The sequence below is a fragment of the Podarcis raffonei genome, chromosome 1 (genome assembly GCF_027172205.1).
Source record: "Podarcis raffonei isolate rPodRaf1 chromosome 1, rPodRaf1.pri, whole genome shotgun sequence".
Lineage (NCBI taxonomy): Eukaryota > Metazoa > Chordata > Lepidosauria > Squamata > Lacertidae > Podarcis > Podarcis raffonei.
The window spans coordinates 30,614,966-30,638,690 of record NC_070602.1 but is presented as its reverse complement, the minus strand read 5'-3'; the positions used below and the strand labels follow the sequence as shown (position 1 = coordinate 30,638,690).

Sequence of the window (23,725 nt, the reverse complement as noted above, 5' to 3'; positions counted from 1 at the left end):
AGACCAATAGATTTAAGTGTAAGGGATCAAACACCAAACATGCAGAAAAAGGCTCATTCTAGTCATTGTCTGAACTTACCCTTGCCTAAAAGAAAAGAAAACGTCTCCAGTTGACGTCAGGCAGCCATATGTGCCATTAGAATCATAGAATTGTATAGTTGGAAGGAACTACAAGGGTTGTCTAGTCCAACCCCCTGCAATGCAGGAATCTTTTGCCCAACGTGGGGCTCAAACACATCATCCTGAGATTAAGAGTCTCATGCTCTACCAGTTGAGCTGTGCTGTCCATCATGGGCAAAAAGCAGTTGCCTTCTTCATGTTGTGACAGGTTCAAACAGCCATGGAGACATGGCTAAGATTGTGTCCTTTGACTATGCTTTGAGTTTGCCCAGAAGCAGAGGGACAATTTTCTGGTGTCACCAACCTCCAGAAAGCTACAATATATCAGCACTGGAAAAACAAGACTTCTGGAATCAATAGATCACATCCCAAATTGTTTATCCCTTGATGGTACAACTCATTGCTTATGATACTGAATGGGGCAGGGAAAGGTTGCTAGGAGGTTGCAGACTGGGCCCAAGGCTCTGGAAAGGGTTGATGGTCCTGGGAAAAGGCTGAACAAAGTGACTCCACAATTTGCTGATAGAGAAAGGAGACTGAGGATAATGGGAATGGGCAAGTCTCTAGCCACGAACCATGCAATAAAAATGCAACATCAGCATGTGAAACCCAAAATGTGTATCGGCTAATCTATGCTGGTGGGGGAAATTGTGCTGGGCCGCTAATGTGTTTTCAATTAGTTTCTGCCCAGAAGGATAACATCTTGCTATTCAACAGCATTTGTTTTTCAAAGCGGGATCAGAATAAAAGGAGGGGGGGAGAGGACTGGAAAAATAATACGATTAAAATGCTAGCACACAGGTCAGTGGTGTGTCCTCATAGGTACAGCATTAGTTTTCCCATTCCAAAAGGGTATTCCGTTATTAGAGGGATGAAGAAATCTTGCTTGCCCTTTAGAATTAAAACGTGCAAGAAAGTTAGAACAAAACGAGAGCTGCTTGCTTCATCTGAACATGATAACAGGTCAACGAGACCTAAAGAGAAATCAAAATGCCAAAAGTTAGGCAATGAGTGGGTAAGTATCCTCTTATCCAAGCATGAATTTCCCTGTCACAGGCACTCAGCCAAAGAAAGCCTGTATGATGGATTGACAGCAGCCCAGCTGCTCTAACTAGAGTTTTTCACATCCCTTTAAAAAAAAAATGCTTGAAATTACGAATTAAAGCAAGTATGGTAGAGAACAAACAGCTATAGACTTGGGCTACAGGAGCTTGGTTGGGGTTTAATTGAAAGGGCCGCAGAAGCGATGGCACAGATCACTGTCCAAGTTTTAGAAAAAGTGCATCTCAACCTTGGTGAGCTCAAACTGCTTCCAGAGTAAGGGCCAAATGTGCTCCCCCTGCCCTTGAAGACTACCTATGAAAAAACATGGGGGGGGGGGAGTCCACATGGATTTTTATCGCCAGTATTTATCTGGCTAGGGGTCAAATGAAACCGACTAGCAGCAATTGCATGACGGGCTTAAAAAACAACACGCAACTTGGAGGCACACCCACCCACCCCAATCCTTATCAGGGCCTTGACACTTTTGCTCACCTCCACGCTCCCAACTCTTGCCTGTCCGCACCAGCTATTAATATTGGGGAAAGCTTTTTCCAGTCCAGGTTACAGGTGTGGGAACCCTAGTCTGGCTCAGGACCACAGTGAAGGGCAGAAGGTTAATCTCATTGGCAGGCGAGCTTGGTACTAAGCTGATGTAGATGGGAGACCACACACGAAAAAAGCAGAGGAGTGAGCATAAACAGCAGAGTCACTGCGATGGAGTGGGGCTTATGGTGGAAAAGGAGGAAATGCAAGCAAGGAGAAGTGGATTACTGTAGATCAGTCACAGCCCCTCACTTAAGTATGTGAAAATGAAACATAAGTAGAAGGGCAAAGGACCAATAGGCACTGCAACAAGAGCAGAGTTGGCCCCCTTTTTATTGGCCTCATTCCTGAAAGAGGTCAATGGTAGAGCACCTGGAACCAGTCCCAGGTTGAATTCCTGATCTCTCCACTTAAAACGATGTGGGATAGCACAGCTGCAAGAGACCCCTGCCAGAGACCTTGGAGAGCTGCTACCAGCCAGAGTCGGCAGCCCCAAACATAATAGGACAATGAAGAATAGCTTTGGTATAAAGCAGCTTCACAGGAGAACAAAATGCGGTTGAAGTAAACAGCGTCATTATCATGTTCATGGTAAAGTGATCTGACTATACTTCACTAAGAACCAAAATCAACCAAATGTTCATGGTAAGCTTAGCGACTTCATTCTCAGCAGAAAACGAGCTCAAGTTCTATCTGCTATCCAATCCCTCAGACCACAGATCTATCAAGAACAGCAGGCTTTCAGAAAGGAGCCAATTTTGGCAGTTCTGGTGCACCTACCCATTCCCCTCCTCTGACCAAGCAACTTGTTTGAACAGAAAATTCCCAATTCCAAAAAATATTTATTTATTTTCTTTACAATAGTTGAGGTTAATACTTCTTAATAAAACCTTGGCAGGTGTGGCCTGGGCCAGGTCCTTGTGCAAGAGATGTGCAGATTTCCTTACAATACCTTAGCCACCACAGCAAGTGCAGGATCCTTTAGAGATTACTTTGAAGAATCCTGCATTTGCTGCCCACTCTTACCCAGAGGTAATCGAGCAGGGACTCCAGGAGGAGAGAAACTGTGTGATAATTCACCATAGTCAAGAGGTCCTCTCTAAAGTGGTCGTTCTGAGAAGTTGGGACCACCGACTCCTGCACCCATTTGTAGGCAGAATAATTAGGTCCATTATGTTCTGGTTCTAAGAAAATATTATGTTCCTTCATAAGGAAATCTTCGTTATTCTGTAGGAAAGGCTGGGCTCGCAGAGAAGTCAATGGTGGGATAAGAAGTCCCATTGTTCCTGCCAAATGTCCACAGCTCTGCTAATCGTCTCCTCCTTCAGTGAATTTTTCTCATTTGCTTCTTTCTGTCTGTCCACTAAATGTTTAGCCGGTATGTGTGTCTTCTTCCCCAGCCTCCATATTGCAAAAGTAACTCCCAAAGAAAAAGAGAGGCATGAAGGCAGAGAGGTGGGTGTGTTGTTTTTTAATTAAAGGTCTTCGAAGTGGGTAGATTGTCCTTGACTGCAGTGTAAGAAAAGCCAGATTACAGTACCTTCCTTCAAGTACTTGTTTCCTTTTGACCTGGGAGCAGAGAACAGATCGCTGCAATTTCTCGGCTATGCTTGGCACTGGGTCCCTTTCAACTGCATTTGCAGGATTTCACCACCATATTGGAGAGCTGCTCAACTTTGGGGGTCCTTCCAACGTAGTACAGGATTGTGAGGGGCTCTAGATCCTGAGGCACGCAGCAAGGGGAGGCGGATGCTTCAGGATTCAGTGTATTGTATAGGCCAAGTACCTGGAAAAGCAACCAGGAAAAACACACAGATCTGTTTAGGCCAAAACACAAATCGCCATTAGGCAGAAAACATGCTTCTCTTCAGTGATCTTAAACTGTGTAGCTTACCACACCCAGCTCCACCGCTAACAGATTTAACAGCTTGTTAGGCAATATGGTTATTAATTTGCAGCAGCTGAGTAAAGCCCAGCCTGAAGTCAGAAACACGAGTGCAGCCCTGTAGCCCTCAGACCTCCACTCTGCATTCAAATAAGCAAAGCCTGCTCTTTTAAAAACAAAAATCCCTGGGTGTAACCATCCTATGGCCCTGTTTGAATTTCAAGAAAAACAGCTGAAAAAAATCAACTTGCTTTGGCCAGCATCTCCAGATCATGCTGGATTTAATCCAGTCCCTCTCGGATATCTACATTCTCTCCCAGCTTTTTGAATCCTCTACAAATCCAATGAGGTCTCTCTCTGCTCCATCTCATATATTGCCAGAGAGAGAGGGAGTGCCAGATGAGAGCCCTGGGAGACTCTGACAGATTCTTCCGCCTCCTCCTTAGTCTTGGATCTGAACCACTCTTTTAAACATCTAACCTTAGAGCAGTGCTTCTCCCCAAAGGCTGCTGCTTTTCATGCAAGAGGGGTGTTGGTGATTTATGGGGGAAAGAGTCACAATCTGCTTTTATCCCTACTGAAAATGCCTCTCTAAATACTGAGGAGTCTGCCTTACTGTAAAAGAAGAACAATTTTCCTCAGGCTACAGAAGCCTGCCTGATGCTAACAATGATGGCACACGTTCTAGTCCTCAGCTTCTCCCTACACCCTCATTCCTTTAAGGTTTGAAATGACAAGGGTTGTGGAATCCCCTCTACTGGCTTCCCCATAATGGACACCTTTGACCGTTTTTTCACAGCTTCTTCGTGCTGCTAGCACACCTGCATATTACTAGAATTTGACTAGTGAAGGGTTCTCTTCCTTTGGGAACAGGAGCCAGAACTTCCCTTCACTCCTCATAAACAGATCCTCTTGCACTGTGTGTGTCTTTCCTTAATTATACTTAAACCTTGCCCTGCCCTGTGGGCTCAGATCAGCTTATGGCAGCTTCATCTAGGTCGTGTCTATCCCCATAGGGCTCACAACCTAAGTAATAGCATTTTATTGAGCTGCATTGGGGAAACTCTCACGATGCCTTCTCTCCATTATAAAGTCTTGCCCTTTCCACATGCTCTAGGAAATGTCTCCTTTGAGACCATAGCACCATCTGTCCGGCACTGGTTTTCTGTCATTTTAGTCTGAGGTTATGACACAACACCAGCTTCCTTTAAAATCTTGATGCTGCCAAGTATATTGCCAGAAAAACACTACCACTTCTTCCATAGGGCTCTCTTCTTTTTGGGTCATTGAGGAATGCAGGAAGCTGCCTATGCTGTACAGATGCCAACACAGCTTGGCTGAGCAGCTGAGACCAGCCACTAGGGATAACATAGATCTCTACAAAAAGCCATAACCAGAAAATGCTTGCAGTGCTTAGAAATAAGCATCTCTGCAACTGCACTATGGATTGTAGACTCTAATATGCCACACAAGTTCACGGATTTGTACCAGAATCATTGGGGGCAGGGAGTTTGTGGCCCGCACAGGTGAGAGCAAAGCTTAAAATATAACATCTGACCTATCTCAGAAATCAGGATGGGTTTGGATGGAATGCTGACTATTGTATGTCTTGCCCTTTCCCAGTTTTCGTTTCCTACTCTGTAGTTCCTACACATCCTGTACCTTATTACATTTGTTATGCATATGACTCCTTCCCTTCCTCTATTCTGTTCCCCACCCAAAATATTCCAGCTGGAACAGAAGTACGTTTATGGTAACTTGCATAATTCATCCCATTTCCAATATGAAGAGGACATGAGGAAACATGCCAGAGGCAACTAGGTATATTCAGCACCACAAGTACTAGAATTTGACCAGTGAAATTCAATGCATGCGAGAAGAGCAGCCTCAACCAAGACACTTCAACAATTATTCCCAAGTTCGCTCAAAGGCGCATCCATTCTACAGAAAGGCAACTACTGAGGCTGCCATTTGCCAAAGGCCTGAAAGTGAGTACGGAGCTGAGATGGTAGCTGAACCCAGGACTAAATCTAATTCTCACTCCGTGTGAAACAGAATCCCTGGGTAGAATACCAACTGCTAGCAAACTACTCCACTCTAAACTTTGAATTACGTTATGAGAAGCCTAAATAGGTACTGATTCTGAGTGTCCACTGAGTGCCTTTCCATCAGTCATGCCACACCAACATGAGGCAGATCAAAGTCTTGAGCGTTATAAAACAAGAAAATAAAAAATAGCTCTAAGAATTAGAAAATGTCATTTCTCTGTACAGATTTCCTTCAAACTCACAACCCTAAGTTCTTCTATTGGCAACCTCTGCAGCTAAATGTATTGCTATGCTTTCCTTTCAAACACATCAGCGAAGCTGGGGGTGGGGTTGGCGGTCTTGTCATCTGGGCAGCACTGGACCTCCCTACACTCAGCCCAGGCTTGTGACCCAGTGAACTAACACAGCAGTTTGACTTCACCCATGAAGGAACACTCTATTGTCTCTTGAGACAGGCCGATGCCAACAACAGTTCTGTGAGCCTCTAGAAACTCTATGAACTATGATTTATTTATTTTTTAAGTTGGGGGAGACAGATCTCCCAAATTCTAGGTTCCCTGCTAATATTAAGGAACTGACGTACCGTGCTGTGAGTTGTGTCTGCACTGCGGAGGTATGGGCAAGGTCCAGAGCAGAAGTTGGCAAAGTATCCCTTGGGTTCGTGGACCCATTTCCAGCCCAGGTCTTGCCGAAAGTCAATGTAGAGGCGACGCACACAGCAGTTTTCCTCCATGTTCCTGGAACAAAAGGGTTTGAAATGGAATCAAGGGCTTTGGAGAAACAGGAACTTCTCCTCTGCCCCATAGTTTTCACTTGGTGCTGGAGGTGCTGGTAGTGACCTAGCAAGCTGGATTTGAAGTCTACCAGCTGAATATGGCAGCCCAAATTAAGTTTTGCTGCCTGACTGGAATTGGTTAAATTTGTAACTACTCGCCTAACAAGTCCATCAGCGAAAGCTCTGGGCAAGGACTTCCTATTGCACAATGGAGCACCCCCCCCAAAAAAATGGCTCTGGTGGGGGGGGTCAGGGGATCCACCAAAACAGCACATGGGGGAGGAGTGTGGGTCCTTTGAGCAGGCAGGCTGAAATGCCGAAAGGAGGATCAGAAGCGTGTGACCCTGAATTCCTATTTCACCACAACTGAGGGAAACATTGCAAGCCACTGAGCTCCGCATGTGCAAAGCAGGAAATGCGAAACTCAAAGACGTCCCTCATTGTCAAGCACAATATTTGACTGAACTAGCCATCCCTGCTTTGCATCGGGCTTCCAGAACGTTTCCCCATCACAGTGCAAGCATGGAAACAAAATAAAAACTAGCCAATTGCCAGCCTTGCAGCTGCAGAGCAAACAGGTGGAGCAACAGTTAACCCCAGGGGTGAGGTGGAAGGGAAGGAGAGGGACCCATCGCTTACCTAAAGCAGTAATTGGTGTCGAGGGCCCTTTTCTTCCTCTGGCTTCTCAGGGCGGGGCTCCCCAGCCGGTGGGGGGGCAGCATCATCAGGATCAAGTGGGGGTTGTGCAGGTCCTTCTGCTTCTTCAAGCTCCCCAAGTCCCCACGCCCCACGTGGCTGTCCTCACTCTCAATGCCTGGAAGGGGAAGGGGAAGGGCATCAGCAAAACCTGCTCTAGAGCTGCAGTGGAAAATGTTGGAATCCATGAAGGATGTTTAACAGGAGGGCAGCTTGGGAAACTCTCCAGCAGCCTGGCCCCTGTGAGGTTCCTCTGTAGGGACTGCAGCCAGCCTTGCCAGGAGAAACGAGGTTTCCTCTTAGCCTGAAACCAAGTGTTGTGGGTCATTTGCTTTATAATTTGTAAACTGGTGGTGGGGCCATTAATCTGCTCCTCTTGTTACTGGTTTCAGTCTCAAGAAAGGCCGAGGAAGATTAATGGCTTAAGGAAGATGTCAGATGACTGGAACTGTGCAGCAGAAGGAATATTCAGGATGTGGAGCCTGTGGGTATCGTGGCCACAGCCCAGGGCCCAAAGCCAGGCAGCTGCTAATGTTGAACCTAACTCAGCCGCTGGCTGCTTGTGCCACCTCAGGCTGGCTGCCCAAATTCTTCATGCCCACATCATGACAGCTGGAAACTAGAGTCTAACCAAGAACGCATCAGAACCGAGTTTTCCAGAGAGACCTTAACTTCAGCAATGTTTCGGCTTTATGCGAAGACATATATGCAGAGGTGGACCTACATTTTGGGGGCCCTGAAACTTGAATTGTCATGGGGACCCCTTCACAACCAGCAACCAAGATGTGGGGGTAACCACTGTTATCTTCTTCATTGGGGTTGTACCACGACAGATTACCACACCTTGACAACATTTGTGTGACTGACTCTTAAAACATTGGGACTGTTGAAATATATACAAAAAACAAACAAACAACCTAATCCATTTCAGTAATGAGACTCAAATTGGGTCTTACTAGATCTAAAAATTTTAAGCAATGTAGACTACAGTTGCTTTTGGGGCCCCTTCAGTAGTTTCATAGTAGATCCACTACTAGATCTACATAGTAGATCCATAGTAGATCCCTTTACTTTAGCATTCTGTGCCAGTTTCTCTGTCATGGTCTTTCCCCAAAGAGTCCTGTGAACTGCTGTTTGGGGGAGATGCTTAGAATTCTGTTAAAAATGCCTAGCATCCCTCACAAAACTACAGTTCCCATACTTTCCCAATAGAAAGGAGATTACTATCAAACCCATGCATTTGTGAGGTACGTGTGCCTCCACACTTTTGAGGTACTTCCTGCCCTCCTATGACAACCCCTACACAGGTTTATCATTAAGAAACACAGCAAAACCCACACAGAAACAATGTTTTAAAAACACTCCGGTGTAGATGGGGAAATGTTTCATTTCTCCTGGTGGCCCATTTCGCTGCTTCCCCCTCCAATCTCTCCCCTGTCACCTTTGAACTTGATCTCCAGCACCTCATGCAAGTTCTCCAGGATGTCGCCATTGGACTGGAAGGTGTTACATGGGCAGTGGATGCTGATCTCCAGTCCCAGGTTAGATTCTGTTTGGAGAGAAAGAATTCATGTGAACTAGCAACTTAATGTCCCTGCAATCCAAACAGTTCTTCGGCAATTCCATTTCCTTTGTCCCACCAATGTTTAATTTCCTTGGAGACAACGGCACTGACATTCTCCTATGTTGCGGAAAATGGACGTGGAGTTTTACATGCAGCGAATATGGACTTTCTGCCCCAAGTGGCGGCTCATGATGCATTTTCCTATCCTGCTCCATGTTGCACAGTTGAAGTTACCTCATGTCCTGACATCATCCAGGTTCCTCACCTTTGCTCCCCAACATTGGCTGCCAGTGGCAGGAATAGGAAAATGCATAATGTAATGACATTAAGACAGGGAAGATGCTATGGATAGAGACTGGGGGCAGGTAAGCAGACCCGGGTTGCTCTTTGGCAGCAATCTCAAAAGCCTTCTAGGGATGGCGGAGAAATTTGATTCTAGATGCATTCACATGGTAGTTTATTCAATTTTTGCAACTTTCCCCTAACTTTTAAGTTCTGCATTACATCTAAGCTTCCACACCACATAAAAGCCACTGCTAGAACTATACAGTGGTACCTCAGGTTAAGTACTTACCGGTAATTTGTTCCGGAGGTCCGTTCTTAACCTGAAACTGTTCTTAACCTGAAGCACCACTTTAGCTAATGGGGCCTCCCGCTGCTGCCGCACCACCGGAGCACAATTTCTGTTCTCATCCTGAAGCAAAGTTCTTAACCCGAGGTACTATTTCTGGGTTAGCGGAGTCTGTAACCTGAAGCACATGTAACCCGAGGTACCACTGGAGTGGAATATAGTGCAAGTTTAGTGCTCATATCTATATAATTTCCTTCCAGAAAAAAATCAGTCTGCAAATTTTATGGAAATGAGTGCTAAACTTGCACTATATTCCATTATAGTTTTGCCATGTTTCACTATAGTTCCAGAAGTGGTTTTTATATCGTGTGAAAGCTCAAATATAATGTGGAAATTAACAGCTAGGGAAGCAACATGAAAATGCAATAAACGACTGTGTGAATGCAGCCTCGGTTTGCATTTAAAGCCGAACCTACTAAATTTGCACTTTCTGAAACAGTACAAAACACAGCTATCCTTCAAAATGCATGCCTCTCCAAATGCAGTTTTCCCAACAAATAATATATGCAAAAGTGCATATACTAGGATAAAGTATGCTTGAAAATACATAAATTAGTGAACATAATGTTCAAAACAGCATTATATTAGACATAATGGCTTTGGGGGAAAGTGTGTATTAGGCAAAACTGCATACAAATGTGTGGCTAATAGGAGAAATGCCCACTCACATGGTAATAGATTTTCATGAGATTTTCATTTAAAAAAATACATATATGGAGATGTGGAGAACTGAAATTAATACTGGAAAAATGAGAAACTGATAGAAAGCAACACTTAGTGATCCACCGATCCCTAGCAGTTCCACTTTGACGCTGTTTCAAGTTCCACTGAGATTTTGGATGGTCACGTTCTTTTGAATTTGTATGAGTCCATCCATTTAAGCAGGATTTTCCTGAATTATGTTCATAATAAGATTTATAGCCCAATCAGAAAACACACAAAAGAGAGGACTCTTGAAACTCAAGGCTCCAGACCTATGATAATTTGGTGGGAGAAATCCCACAGAACTTATTTCTAAGTAAATAGGAACAGCATTAGGCTGCACAACTCTCCTGTCCTTGTCTTTATAGAAATGGTTGAGACTAACAAGAAAGCTTCTTTGTGGAATTCCATACCGCAAGTCAGAAATCCCACAAAAACAAAACAACCACAAAACCCTAAATGCTGCAACTGGGATCTTTGTTGGGAACAGTAACACAGGTTCACCTGTTTTACATATGTAATTTCGACCTTGAATTTGCCTTGAATTGTCATGGCATTTGAAAGCTCTGGGAAGGGGTGGGGGAAAGAAGCAGTAACCAACATATACTGTGCAAGTGGACATTGCTAGCTGCAGTCAGAGGAATTGTCTAAGGCTCTCGAGGATCAAGCTAGAAGCAGCCATTGGATCTCAGCACCTGTTTAATCTTCCCAGCTGGTGGCAGCTGCTGAATCCCACATCTTGAATTCTATAGCTGCCGGCATTTCTCCTGTTATTCTCTGATGAATGCCGAGCCCTGCACCAACTGTTATATTGCACAAGCCGCAAAGCCCTGGGTAAGGTACCTGTTGCTTGTATCTGCAAGCGTCACCTACATCAAAAGCTGTGCGACATGCATGCTACTAGTCAGATTAACAGCTTTGCACTACCAATAGTTCAGTCCCTGGACTCTGGCCAAGAAAAATCTAAGAAGCGTAAAATCGGCTTCTCCTCCTAGAATTTATTGCCTGCATACCAGCTTTGACTGGCATCCAGATACGACTGTACCTGCAAGGACAGGCCAACTATGAATCAATATTCTTGCCTCAAGATGCCCTCATGCCCAGCAGCTTCTTATGCTAAACAGAAGCAAATTTCTTGCCAATTCCTCCAAGACAGTGTAGACATCGACTCGATGTGTGTCGTATGAGTGTGCATTTGGGTTCACCATGGGGTGACAGATTTAGCCCAATATCGTAGCTGACCATTGGTGCACCCCCTTACACGAATTCCACCTTCGTAAGGGTGTGTTGGTGCAACATGTGTGTGCTCACATGTGTGCATGTAGACTAGAGCATGGCCTCTACGTGCTAAATCTGAAAATGGAAGAGTTACAGCGGTGGTGGTACGTCAGTGGTGAAGCCTGCCAATGGTGACATCTGACAGGACCTCTGCTTCAGGCTCTTCTTTTTTCTGAAATGGTATGTCCCCCAACTTCCCAGAACATTGTTGATTTAAAAACAAAAAACAAAAACAGCCATCATGTCACAAAAACATGGCAGCTACCAGTGAGAGCTTACATTTTTCTTTTAACCCACAGTGCCCTGGAATGACAGAACTTCAAAGGCACGGCATTTTGAGAAAACAAAGATGAGAAACGCGGAAGGGCCATTCGGTGGCACTTTGCCAAGACCCCCTCACAACCCTGGCACAGCTCTGAGGGGCTTGTGGTACCACTGAATCAGTGGCACTGACTTACTGGCAGTCTCATCCCAGCCACCTCCCCCTGCAGTCGGGATACCAGTTGCCCATGAGACCTTTGGGGCTGGGTTCCCCCACCCATCTGACCTTTCCAACTTTCCTTGGGCTAGTTTGGTCTACCCTCTGTGAAATTTGAGGGGGGCACTGGGGAGCAGCGTCAAGCAACAGAGTTGGCAGTGGCTTGGTGAGAACAGCCACAGAAGCAGCGGGGGCCGCTCTCAACTTACAAGTATGGGCCTCCCTTACAAGTTAGTTGCCTTGATTTTCTGTAGCGTGGACAGGATTTCTCCCTCTGATTTTGGCCTTTCAGTCTGTTTATCTAAGAACTGGAGCAGGTTAATGAACTACTTGAGAAATGGACAAAATTATCGACCAGTGAACTCTCTGAACAGCACTATTACTTAGGATGATGGAAATCCAGTGATGTGCTTTGCTCAAAAGCATACTTCCCCAGAGAAGTTAATTACTCATATATCTGAAGCTGCTGAGAAATCTGTCAGAATACATCCTCACAAAATAGAATGAACCGATGACAGTTATTACTGGTTAAATTTAGACTCTTTTGTCTGCTTCACAGATGCTGTAGTCACTGAGTGAGCATAATGCATCAAAATGGTGATTTGCATGTCTGAATGGCTTGTAGAACTGGAAAGACTCCGGTTCAAATGCCCACTCAGCCACCAAGTCAATAGGGAACCTTCAGCTGACCATTCCCTCTCAATCTAACTTACCTCACAGGGATAAAGAAGAAAGATATGAGGATAAAGAAGGAAGTTTATGCTACCCAGAGCCCCTTAGAGGAATGGGGCGGTCGAAATAAATATGACTGGGTGCCACAGATATCATGTCAAGCGCAATGCCTTTCTCAGAGGTCAATATCCTCTTTTTAGCTCTCCCTATTTTGATTCGTATTCCCTTTCCTTGATTAATTGCAAATATGTACTGTATTACTTGTTATAATTTACATTACTTATTATTTCAGGTATTTATATACCGCTAAACTTCACAAAGCCATTTACATCAAATTATTATTAAATTATCAATAAACAAAACAAAAATGGGAAATAAATCTTGTCTGAAAGCTTATTTCTGCCGCAGCTTGCCTCCCCCTCGGGGCAAAATATAACATCTTGCCTTCATTTTGTTGGGGGAGACAGACAGAGGGTCAGGAAACTAAAAAATAAAAATGGACAGTGGAAACAATTTAAACATTGTGCTGTGAATGGCGAGTAGTTCACTCTCGGTGACGAGTTATTGACGGACATGTCTGCGTGACCACCTGATCCAGACAAAGAGGATCCCTGAACCTCCTTCCTGCTGCACTCACCTCTATGCAAAAGCCATTCTCGCACTGTGTCCGTGACATCAAAGGACAGCCACTCAGGGGAGCCGCGCGTCATCACATTCCGGCCACTGAGGTAGCGCTGCTTTGCAATGTGCTCATCAGGCTTCAGGATCTGCATGGGGAGGAGACACGCAAGACCCCCTGCTCAGTTCAGCAACAGCAGCAAGTGTGTCTTCCCAAACTAGAACGGACTAGGACAATCCTCTCCATACAAACATTTGCACGCTTCCCGTGTGTTACCGATTTGCTGGATACGAAGGCGATGAAGCCCAAGAACGGGTCAAAATAGTTGCTGCTCAATGCAGAGGAGAATCCCTCCAAGTTCTGTACATGCTTTAGACAGGAAGAAGTGAAAATATGCAGGAGAACACACGAGGATTGACCGGGTGTGATGAAATGCAACAAGGAGGCCAGTCAGAAACTGAAGGCTGATCTGCTGCGCAACAGCTAGGCAAGCGGCAGCTAATCGGATGGAAAACTGCTGGAAAATTCCACATGTGCTGCCTCCTTGCGCATGGGCCAGCTGGTCCTGTGCCACTGCTTACAGGATTCTGCTTCCAGCGTGTCACCACAAATACTGGGAAAGCAATGCTGGCAAAGAAGGTACTAAAGGGCCAACTATACATTGTACAGGATGATGGGAATTGTAGTCCAAAAACAGCCAGAGACCCAAGTTTGGAAACCCTGAGTCCTAATGTATGTAAGGAAATAATAGAGCATTGGAACATATACAATGTTCCAATCTCTATTATTTCTTTAAATACATCAGGCTATTCCCTGAAGTACAGCAGCGTTTGCAGGAGTTAAATCAGATGTAGAAAACAAATGGGAGGATGGGAGGATGGAGAGATCATTTACAAAACGCTCCCCTAATGCTACAGCTTTGCACATTTCTTCCCCTCCCACATTTCTTCTTTGGGTGCAGAATATTGTAACACCATTAAGAGAAATAGCATTAAATGGTGTTTAATAACAGAGGATCGCAGTGTTAGCATTTATGTTTTGGGGGGAGACGGGGCGGCAACTAGGCACTTCACTCTGCCCCAGCATTAACCTTGCTCACCTGAAAGAGTTCAATACGCTGCTCTGTGCGTTTTGAACTGAGGTTTGGCACTCGCAGGACCCGAAACTCAGCCCGGAAGAGGTTGGTGCTGTTCTTCTCTGCCGAAGACACGTTGAAACGGAACAGGTTGGAAGTTACGCCTTTGGGGCAGTAAGTCAGTTCATCTAAGAGAAAAAGAAGGAACCGAAATAACCTATTAGCCAGGATGGTCCACAATCCAACAGATGAGAGGATCTCAGGCTCATAAATTCAGCACTTGGTGACAGCGTTATTAATAGCTGAGACAGGGTCTAGCTGCGCCTTGATTCTTCTCCCTAAACTGTAGACACTTGCATAGGAGAAAAATCCCCATTGCTTCCAGCATTGTCATGGTAGACAGTCATTTTGCCATGCTGGCCTGAAGGAATCAGTGGTAGCTGATGCCAGGGGAGGAGACCTATTGCTGGTGGAGTCAATGACAGGCAGAGCCAACTCATTCTCATTTTATTACCACCCGCTTGCCTGCTGGTCCTGCCTGGGCAAGACGGAGACTGAGCAGGAGGAAACTGACAGCCAGGGCCACCTCCTGTAGGCAAATTGGGACAGGCTGCGTTTGGTGGCACAGTGCCCTGCTCACTCTAAAGGACCAGCCTCCGCTGCAAGGAATAAACCATGGGTAGGCAAACTAAGGCCCGGGGGCTGGAAATGGCCCAATCGCCTTCTAAATCCGGCCCGTGGACAGTCCGGGAATCAGCATGTTTTTACATGAGTAGAATGTGTCCTTTTATTTAAAATGCATCTCTGGGTTATTTGTAAGGCCTGCCTGGTGTTTTTACATGAGTAAATTGTGTGCTTTTATTTAAAATGCATCTCTGGGTTATTTCTGGGGCATAGAAATTCGTTCATTTTTCTTTTTTTTCCAAAATATAGTCCGGCCCCCACAAGGTCTGAGGGACTGTGAACTGGCCCCCTGCTGAAAAAGTTTGCTGACCCCTGTAAACCAACAAACCATATGTTAACTTCAAGAACTTCCCTGAATTACAATGCCCTGAATTACAATGGCTCAATAAAACGTATCATTTCGCCCATAGCTATGTTCCTGGCAGTAGCTCAGGGGTATGGATGATCTCAGTGTCTCATGGAAGAATCACTTGGATACATGTAACAAAGGCGAGGTGAATGCACCATCACAGTCTCCAATAGGCACTTGACCACCCAAGTTCACTACCAAACTGGAAGAGGAAACAGGGACACCCAATAAGAAGACAGTGGTTTCTACAGGCTTGGGGGATTCCCTAGGTATGCGCAAATATATATAGTTGTACATATGGCACAGGATCGCCATTACTTTGGAAATGCAAATCTTTCACACTCTTACATGCTTACAGCCACGAACCCTGTTGCAGAACCAATAAAGCCACAGCAAACATGCTTAGGGCATCAAGTGTGAAATGGTCCCATGTAGTCACCAAGTCACAGGTAGTGAGGAAGGTAGCTGTGGTTTCTACTGAGCTGCTGTTCCTGTAAGTGGATTAACAATTCTCGGCATCAAGGAACAAAGAAGCCCCGTGTCCCAAGCACACGACTTTCACTACTAAAACACTGGTTGCATTTTAGTTTTCTCTTTCTCTTTTATACTGCACATTCGTTTCTTTAAACCCATTCCATTCCCAATGCTCGGGACAAGCAACAATTGTAAAACTTATAATGGATAGATGTTTACATGCATAGGAAAGCAGGAGTGAAAAACCTGGAGGTTTTTTTTGGGGGGTAATCTGTCAAGGACCGCATGCTGGTGGGAGACAAGGCTGTGGGCAGGATCAGAGCAAAAAGTGGGTGGGGAAACTCCTTCCCTCCCACCTTCCCTCCTCTCCCTCCCTCCCTCCCTCTCTCATTCCTGCCCATCCAGCTTCTGGGGGATGGCTAGATTGTTTGCAAACAGCCACATGAATTTGGGCAGAGGCTAAAGGCTGCAGGTTGCCTGTTCCTGTAGTAAAAGATGGCCAGTTGCACCCTGGTCACCAAAGTCAGACTGGAATATAGACCAGGGGAAGGCTGGGCGGGGTCCTTAGTTCACACACATACAGAGGCGGCTTCCCCAGAGGCACACAGCTGTGGTGTTCTCAGCTGCTTTTGACAAGCATGCCTGGCCCTTTGGGAAGCCTGCCACGCTGGGGCTAAACATGGACCGCAGCCACCCGTTCTCTCTTTGCGATGCACTACTGTCCCAGGGATGAAATGCTGGAGAGGCAGGGCGTGCTTGTGTGCATGTGTAGGGAACTTCCTCTTTTATCACCATCTGGAACGAGGATGTGAGGCTGCTCCTAAAATATCGGGTCTGCTTTCCTATCAGAGCTTCAGCTCTCCTCCTCCTGCTATCTCACTTCCCCTGCTGGACCCAAGTCCTGGAACAGGACAAATACTTGCGAGGTATCTGGTGGATGGTTTGGAGCCAGAACAGTTTCCTGTGTGTGTAAGCTCAGATTTGCCTGTATCAATCCTGAAACCCTCCATGGAATAAGGCTCTCCCCGCTTCCTGAGGGAGAAAGGCGGGGAGGAGACTGGCTTTGGCTCCGAAATTCATTCTGAATCACCACCCGGCAGAGGGACAGAGCCATGGGAAAGTTGAACATCAGCCACTTCTCTTCTTTTAAGACATGGGACCAAATCCGTTGCTCAGGCAAGTGGCTGGAGCACCACAGATTTCTGCTAAATTTCAATCCCATCTTCCTTGCTGTGATCTAAGTTCAGCGGCGTCTCTTGGGATGAGGACAACTTGGTCCCAAAGGACCAACAGAGGAGACGCCTTTGCCCATGGAGTCTGTGGCTCAGCTGTTACCACTGAATATTGGAGATACACAGTTACAGACTGAGCACATACCTGCCCGGTAGGCTAAAGCCATTCTGCCAGAGCAACCCAGTTCCACCTGTCGGCACCTCTCTACCAGCTTCTTCTGAGTCTCGCCACCCCTTCCGCCTTAGTCTTGGCCTGTGCTTTCTCTCTCTGCACCCAAGTACACTGCCCTAGCATTCTGAATAGGCTCACCTTGGGCCAACCACCTTTCCATGTTTCACTTTGTCTAATCTGCTTCCTCCTTTCCTCTAGGTAGCACTCTCCACTGGCTTTAATCTACATGAGCATCAGCACAGCTGTACGGCAGGGGGGCATATCTATTACAAAAGGATCTTAAACAACCTCGCCTCCATTTCCCCAGCTTCTTCGTAATGATTTATGGGTTCCAACTTCCTACTTATGGTGAGTCTAACTTTAATCAAGAGCATCTTGGGGCAATGGCATGGTCCTTCTGCATCAGATGAGTGGAGCCAGTGGACATCCAGATCTTGATGGGCCCCCAATCCTCTCATCGCCCCCAACTACTGGCCATGCTGCTTGGTGTGATGGGAGCTGGAATCCAACAGGATCTGCCGGGTCATAGGCTCCCATTCACCATAAATGTAGATCCATTATTAATGGTTATTGACACCTCTCTTTCCCTCATCCATTTAGACGAGTTATTCTGACTTTAAAAAAAAATCATTACATTAATCATGTAACTTTTATGCAGTGCTTTGGTCAAATGAATATTAGGAACCATTCACTTCCACAAATGAATCTAGCTGCATTGGCACCTTAATACCTTATTCCAGCATGAAACAACAGGACTGGTTCACATGTTTTTTGCAGTCGTTATACCCAAATATTTGTGGGAATGTAATGTGCGAATACGTTACTGTATATTCCTGAATGACTTCCCTACCAGTATGCAGGTAGATAGAACAGAGGAGACACTATGTGCCCCTGCACTAGATCACATTTCAAGCAGTTACCTCTAAAGTTTCCATTCGGTTTTGGGTGCAAGGATTTCCCTGGACCCATTCACAACAGCTATATGTTCCCAAATTGTTTTCAGAAGAATCATTCAGAGAACTGATCCTGAAACTGGAGTGTGCAAATTGGCTCTGGGCTTGGAATTTACATCACCAAGAAGAGACAGGACCCACTGAGCTAAATACAGAAGTGGGTTAATGGAGCGAGAAGGACCTGCCGAAATCTCCTTCACAGCTGGCAGGAAAGTTACCGCTTCCTAACATTTTGTTCAGGACATTGTAGTTTGGTTGCTTTCAACGGCTGGATCTTCCTCAAATCTTCTGTTTCCCCTACCTCATGTAATCTGGCTCTGTACACAAACAGAACAACAGAACCAGGTTTTAAATCAGCAGGGTTGGTTTGCTTTCATAGGAGAAACAGAGAGCGCTGAGATGAGTTTTACCCTCTTGTCAGATGTTGAAAGCATTTTGGGGTCCTGACTGCTCTTCCCTGGAGAGTTGATGTGGAGCAGCTGGATCACCTGTCAGGGTGTTTAAGATGTGTGCTTCCACCTACTGCCTGCTCTACCAGTGTATTTGAAAATAATGTTGAAGATTACAAAACTCCAGCCAGTCTCCAGCGACCCTTCTAAAGGAAACCAAATCTAGGTAGGCGCTGCCCCTCTGGAACGTCTCACTGTTCTGGGAAGCTGGGCAAGAATAACAACACAGATGATGGTTGGCTGTCATCGCAGCGCTGGCATTGCAACAGCAGCGCTAAGAAAAGCTGATACCTCCTGACGTGACTCCACATCTGCATAGGCTCAGCCTCTAGGGCTCCACATTGCCACCCCTCCGTGTGAGAAGACACAGATGCACAACATCTGCTTAGCATCTGCATCTTTGTGGTGCCTCCTCAGCACCTTCCTTTTCCCTGCCACTGATAAAGAGGATCTGGCTGCTCTGCTGTGCTTCCTTCCTGTTAGTAGCTCAGCGACCATCTCCTCTGCATCGGGAAGAGGCTGCCCTGTTACTCCAGCTTTTTCCACCTCCTTTTCCTCATCCTCCACGCTTCCCCTCGGCTTGCTCTCTGGGCTGCCCCCAGTTCTTCTTAGACTCCATTTGGAGACTTGGGGTGGCATCCAACCAAAAAAGATCCGACTTCTTCACCACCACATGCCCTCAACACAGGGAGAGGAGAGGTGGGGGAATTTAGTTTCTGCAGTCAAAAGTCCATGCACTAGCCTGCATCTATTTTGTTGGATGCTGGCTTTGGTTCCCCTCTTGAAAAGGAAAGTGTGTAGGTTCACATGGAAGTGGCTCCTCACATGGTTTGGCCACTTCCACCATGCTAACACAAACCCTCTTTGTTGAGGTGGGGATAGCGCTGGCTGGCAAAGCTGGGGTTGCCCAAACTGTGTGGGGAGCCACTTTGTAAAAATGGTTTCCTGCCTGGAAAGACATCCACACCGTTTTGTTTTTGTGCAAAGCTCCTGCGTTACTCAGGTCATGCGACCACAGTGGTGTGTGTTGGGGCGGTGGACGGAGTGGATCTGAGCCAAAGGGCTTCAGTGGCTGAACAATTTCCCCTTACATTCCCCTTACGGCTGCAAATCCAAGTGTGGGTTGAAGAGTTGTGGCTATGCCTGATCATGCCCACCCCGCTTCGCCACATGCCAAACATAACCCAAATCCACTCAACTCGGCTTACCTCACTATGCCTAGTGTTCATGTATGCGTGCATGTACCCCACAAGGAAGGACTCTTGCCCAGTATTTGTGGTGACCGCTACTCACATATGGAACATTTTAATGTATCTGCTCAGCCCTTCAAGGATACATTTTGGCTTCCAAGCCTCATAACGCCTTTTCTCTCCCAATCCTGAAGTACGTCCCTCCCCGCTCTCCCCCTCAGTCTCTCTTTTCCCACTTCCCTCCACCCCTCCTACTTTAGTTTTCTAGACATTGGCTCGGTTTCCTGTTCGTTGGCTGGATTTGGGGCTGATGTTATTCCAAGACACTGAGAGCTGGCTCAGCTCTGGCTTGCCCTGGTGCCAACGCTGCTCAGGATTCTTCACCTGCTGGGAGGGGGCAGTTCCACAGCAAGTGCCTGCCTTCCACGGCTCAGGGTTTCAAAGCAAGTTAGCCTTCTGCCAGCCTCTTCCTGGGGTGCATTTACTCAGTTGCAAGGCTCGCTTTCTTCAATGGGACTTGCTCCCAAAGTGTGCACAACATCGGATCCTGCCTGAGCCAGATTTCCACAGCTCCTCCAACCTCTTCACATTGATCAACATCCTGAAAGATACTCCTGCCATCCTCCTCCGGTTGCTGCCTTCGGCACCCCTCCCTCAACAGCACTTGGCCACATCCTTCTTCCCACCCCCAAACCGCTCTGCTGTAATTCAAGAGCCCACGAGGACACCTAATGGCAGCAAAAGGAAACATGGCTTTTGCCAGGATCTCACAGCCCCCAGATGATTGGAAAACCTGCCTATGCACTCTAAGCGTTTGCCAAGATTCCAGGCCCAGTTTTGAAAAGTGTTTACTGCGGGTGCAAAAATCATGGATACATATGAACAAAAGTCAATGTACAGAGAGCGCACAGCTTACATGTAAATTGGCCAGACCCACACTTCCGTACATCTGCCACAAATTCACAGCCAGATGCATTTCATTCTCTCACTCAAATGCTTCCCCCCACTTCAACCTGGACACACAAACATTCCTTCCTGACTCATGGCTGCTTAGGATATACGGGTGCATCCAAAACAGACACTGGCAACACGCACAAGTCTTTGCAAAGACAGACAGTGCATCTAATGCTAGATTAGCTGAATAGCCGATATGTGTGCAAGGATACTACTTGCAACAGCACTTGCAACTACTTGGCATACACTCACAGCACATGCACTGCAGTCAGTGGTGCAATGGGCAGCTGTTGCCAACCACTTGGTTGGACAGGATTCTGCATCCCAGAGAAAAGGCATTTCAGCTGCCAAGGCACTGCTTTTCTGATTTCAGCAGCTCAGGCAGAGAAATTCTCTCCATTCCTGCAACCTGGAATTTATGAGAATCAGAATAATCCAGGGAACCAAGCCTTGGGTCTTCAAACCTGGGTTCAAATCCCAGTTTACCCATGTAACCGTACCACTCTGCCTCAACTTTCCATCCCTACAATGGACTTAAGAGTAACCCAAGTCAGGTGTGCTCTCCCAATCCTCTCCCCACCATGGAGCTTTTAGTTGCATAGAAACATCTCTTCCAAGCTACCTGGGCAGCCTCTGAGGATCTGATTTTCCGCTGCGAATCTTAGGCATCACCCCCGCCCCCCCAACAAAAGCCCTTTCGGGGATAGGATTCGGGACTTACTGTGCTCCGGGAAGCCCTGGATCATGTCAAACTTGTGGATCTCCTTGGCGTAGTACTCAGACTCGGTGTGGTCCTGGGAGCAGCTCTCCTCCTTCTCCTCCTCCATCTCTTCCAGGAGCTCCCGGGTGCTGTTATACAGAGCCAGGATCTGGTAGGGCACGTGGCTCGGCCCCACAGTCTCCGGGGGGCTGGTGAGGCGCAACTTGCTCAGGATCTGGCCCCGGATGGCCTCCACCCTCTTCTTCTTGATGTGCTCCAGGTCCAGCGTCGTGCAGGAGGACAGCGACAGGCTGACGGTGGCCAAGCTCAGCAGGGAGAGGAGCAGCAGAGCCCTGTGCAAGTGCATCTTCAGGCGCGGTGACGGCAGGGAGCGGGGAGAGGAGGAGGAGGAGGAAGCGGCAGCAGCGGCTGCGGCGGGACGCCCCCTCGGCGGAGAGCGCGCGCGCGCAAAAGGGCGCCGCCGACGAGGCGGATCCTGCAGGCTGGCGGCGCTCGGCGAGAAGGTGCATGAAGGAACTCCCCGGCCGCGGGAGCGAGGGGGGACTTCTAGGAAGAAGCGCGGGCGGCACTAGAGCAACAGGAGCGGGAGGAGGAGGAGGAGGGAGCGGATCGGCGCCTCGCCCTGCCGGGGTCCCTCTCCATGAGTCCGAAGGCGCACAGCGGCCGTCGAGGGGGCTCCAACCGCCGCGCCCGCGCTGCTCCCCGGGCTCACAATTACGCGGCGCTGCGCGGCTCCGGAGCCAGGAGCCCTGGAGGCGCAGCCGGGAGCGCACGTGTCGGGCGGGCCCGGGAGCGCACTTGCGGCGGCCGGCGCGCCCCGCTCATGCCTCCCGCTTGGTCGCCATTCCCCCGGCAGGCGGGCCGAAGCGGAGGCGCTTCACGAGCTGCGCCTCGGCTTCATTGGCGGCGTCGAGGGAGGGAGAGAGCGAGCGAGCGCCGTCACGGGAGACCCGCGGGCGCTGGCTGGGCTGGTTGCCGGCCGCCTGCCTGCCCGCGTCTCTCTCCGCCGTCTCCAGGTGCCAGGCGGCCGTCTCCTTCCCCTTAGTCCGCCTCGCCCCTCCTCCCCACGGCTCCCCTCGAGCTCGACGGGGCTCCCCTTCGCGTCTCTCTCTCTCACTCTCGCGCCCCCTGTCCCGCCGCCGCCTCCTCCTCCTCCTCTTCCTTTGCGCGCCCTCACAACACACACTGCCTCTCTCTGCTCCTCTCGCCTGAAATTTTATACCTCCCTCCCATGACGTCTCTGGGACGGGCGAAGGGGGAGCGAGCGAGCGAGGGAGCTCTCCCAGCCCAGCCTGCGCGTCCAGCACAGTTCTAATGTGTTAAACAGGCGCGTCCTGTGGAAAGGCCCGCGGGGGGGGGGGAGATACATGCACACAGGCACATTGACGCCCACGTCCTGCGCTGATTTAGGGTGGGGGTGCTTGTCTCTCCAGGCCCTGTTTCTCGCGCCTCTGCGGTTCCGGGGAAGTGGGGGGGGGCACCACAAGTTTTCTCCTGTATGCTGCCAACTCCCCCCCCCACCCCCGAATGAAAGGTTGGCCAGAGAATTCCGCTTCTGACCGCGTGCGCGCGGATTCATGGATCCAGACCAACCACCCGATGGTGGCCGCCCCCGATGGGAGCCTCCATCCCGCGCATTCGGGGGCGGGGGAGAAGCGTCCACAATTCTGCCCGGGTCGTTGCCAGCAGATAGGGTTTAAAGGATGTGTGAATGGTGATCCGAAACACAGCTGCACCCCGACCTTCACTGCACAGTTTTACAGGATTGGGGGGGGGGTGGCGCAAGAAGTCCCACTGGTTCAAACGGAATTGATTTCTTGGTGCGCTGCTGAGGACCGCAGCCTTGCTCGCAAGGAAACTTGACGGAAACTAATGGGATGGTTGTAGGATAGATGGGTTGTGGCCGAATTATGTAGTCCGAGTCCGATTCTTCGATGGGAATGACCAAATGCCAACAATAAAAGGGGGGGCGGGGACCTTGGTATCCATCCTTCAGTCACTTTTCTTGCCAGTGTCTTACCTGAGAGTAAGCCCCGTTGAGTTCAGTAGGGCTTACTTCTGAACAGACATGGTAATTACGTCTATGCTATAAAACAATAATTTTATGGTGGAGAGACTTCAAGGTTTGATCTCGCAAAACTGGAATGTACGCAATCTGGCGAGTTTATTCCCCCGGTTCTGCTTTGCTTTTTAAAATACTGTATTGTACACCTTCGAAGGGGAGAGGCTGAGGCTTGTGCACTTTTGAGACCTGATCAAGGCGAGCCCCGCTTCATTTATTTTACAAACGTCTCCGGAGGCTGAGTCAAGAGTAACGAAGGCAAGCGAACGGTGCCCTCTGGCGGACAAGCTGCGCCGGTGAAGGAGCTTCCAGGCGTCCTTGTTTATATATAGGAGCAATTTCCAAGAAAGCTTGT

The 23,725-nt window shown here is 47.9% G+C and overlaps 2 protein-coding genes across 2 annotated transcripts; one reads left to right on the top strand and one right to left on the bottom strand.

Moving 5' to 3' along the window:
• Nucleotides 1-2,529: 2,529 nt before the first annotated feature.
• TGFB3 (transforming growth factor beta 3) lies at nt 2,530-21,731 on the bottom strand. The gene is made up of 7 exons (XM_053378882.1): nt 21,309-21,731; nt 14,155-14,318; nt 13,074-13,203; nt 8,553-8,660; nt 7,055-7,229; nt 6,224-6,377; nt 2,530-3,493 (listed from the first exon to the last, which is right to left on the bottom strand). Exons 1-7 carry the CDS (start codon nt 21,652-21,654, stop codon nt 3,335-3,337), a joined length of 1,236 nt encoding a protein of 411 aa, XP_053234857.1. The 5' UTR covers nt 21,655-21,731; the 3' UTR covers nt 2,530-3,334.
• On the top strand, nt 21,661-22,856 carry LOC128408871 (uncharacterized). The gene has a single exon (XM_053378891.1). The coding sequence runs from the start codon at nt 21,816-21,818 to the stop codon at nt 22,518-22,520; it is 705 nt and encodes a 234-aa protein (XP_053234866.1). The 5' UTR covers nt 21,661-21,815; the 3' UTR covers nt 22,521-22,856.
• Nucleotides 22,857-23,725: the final 869 nt, after the last annotated feature.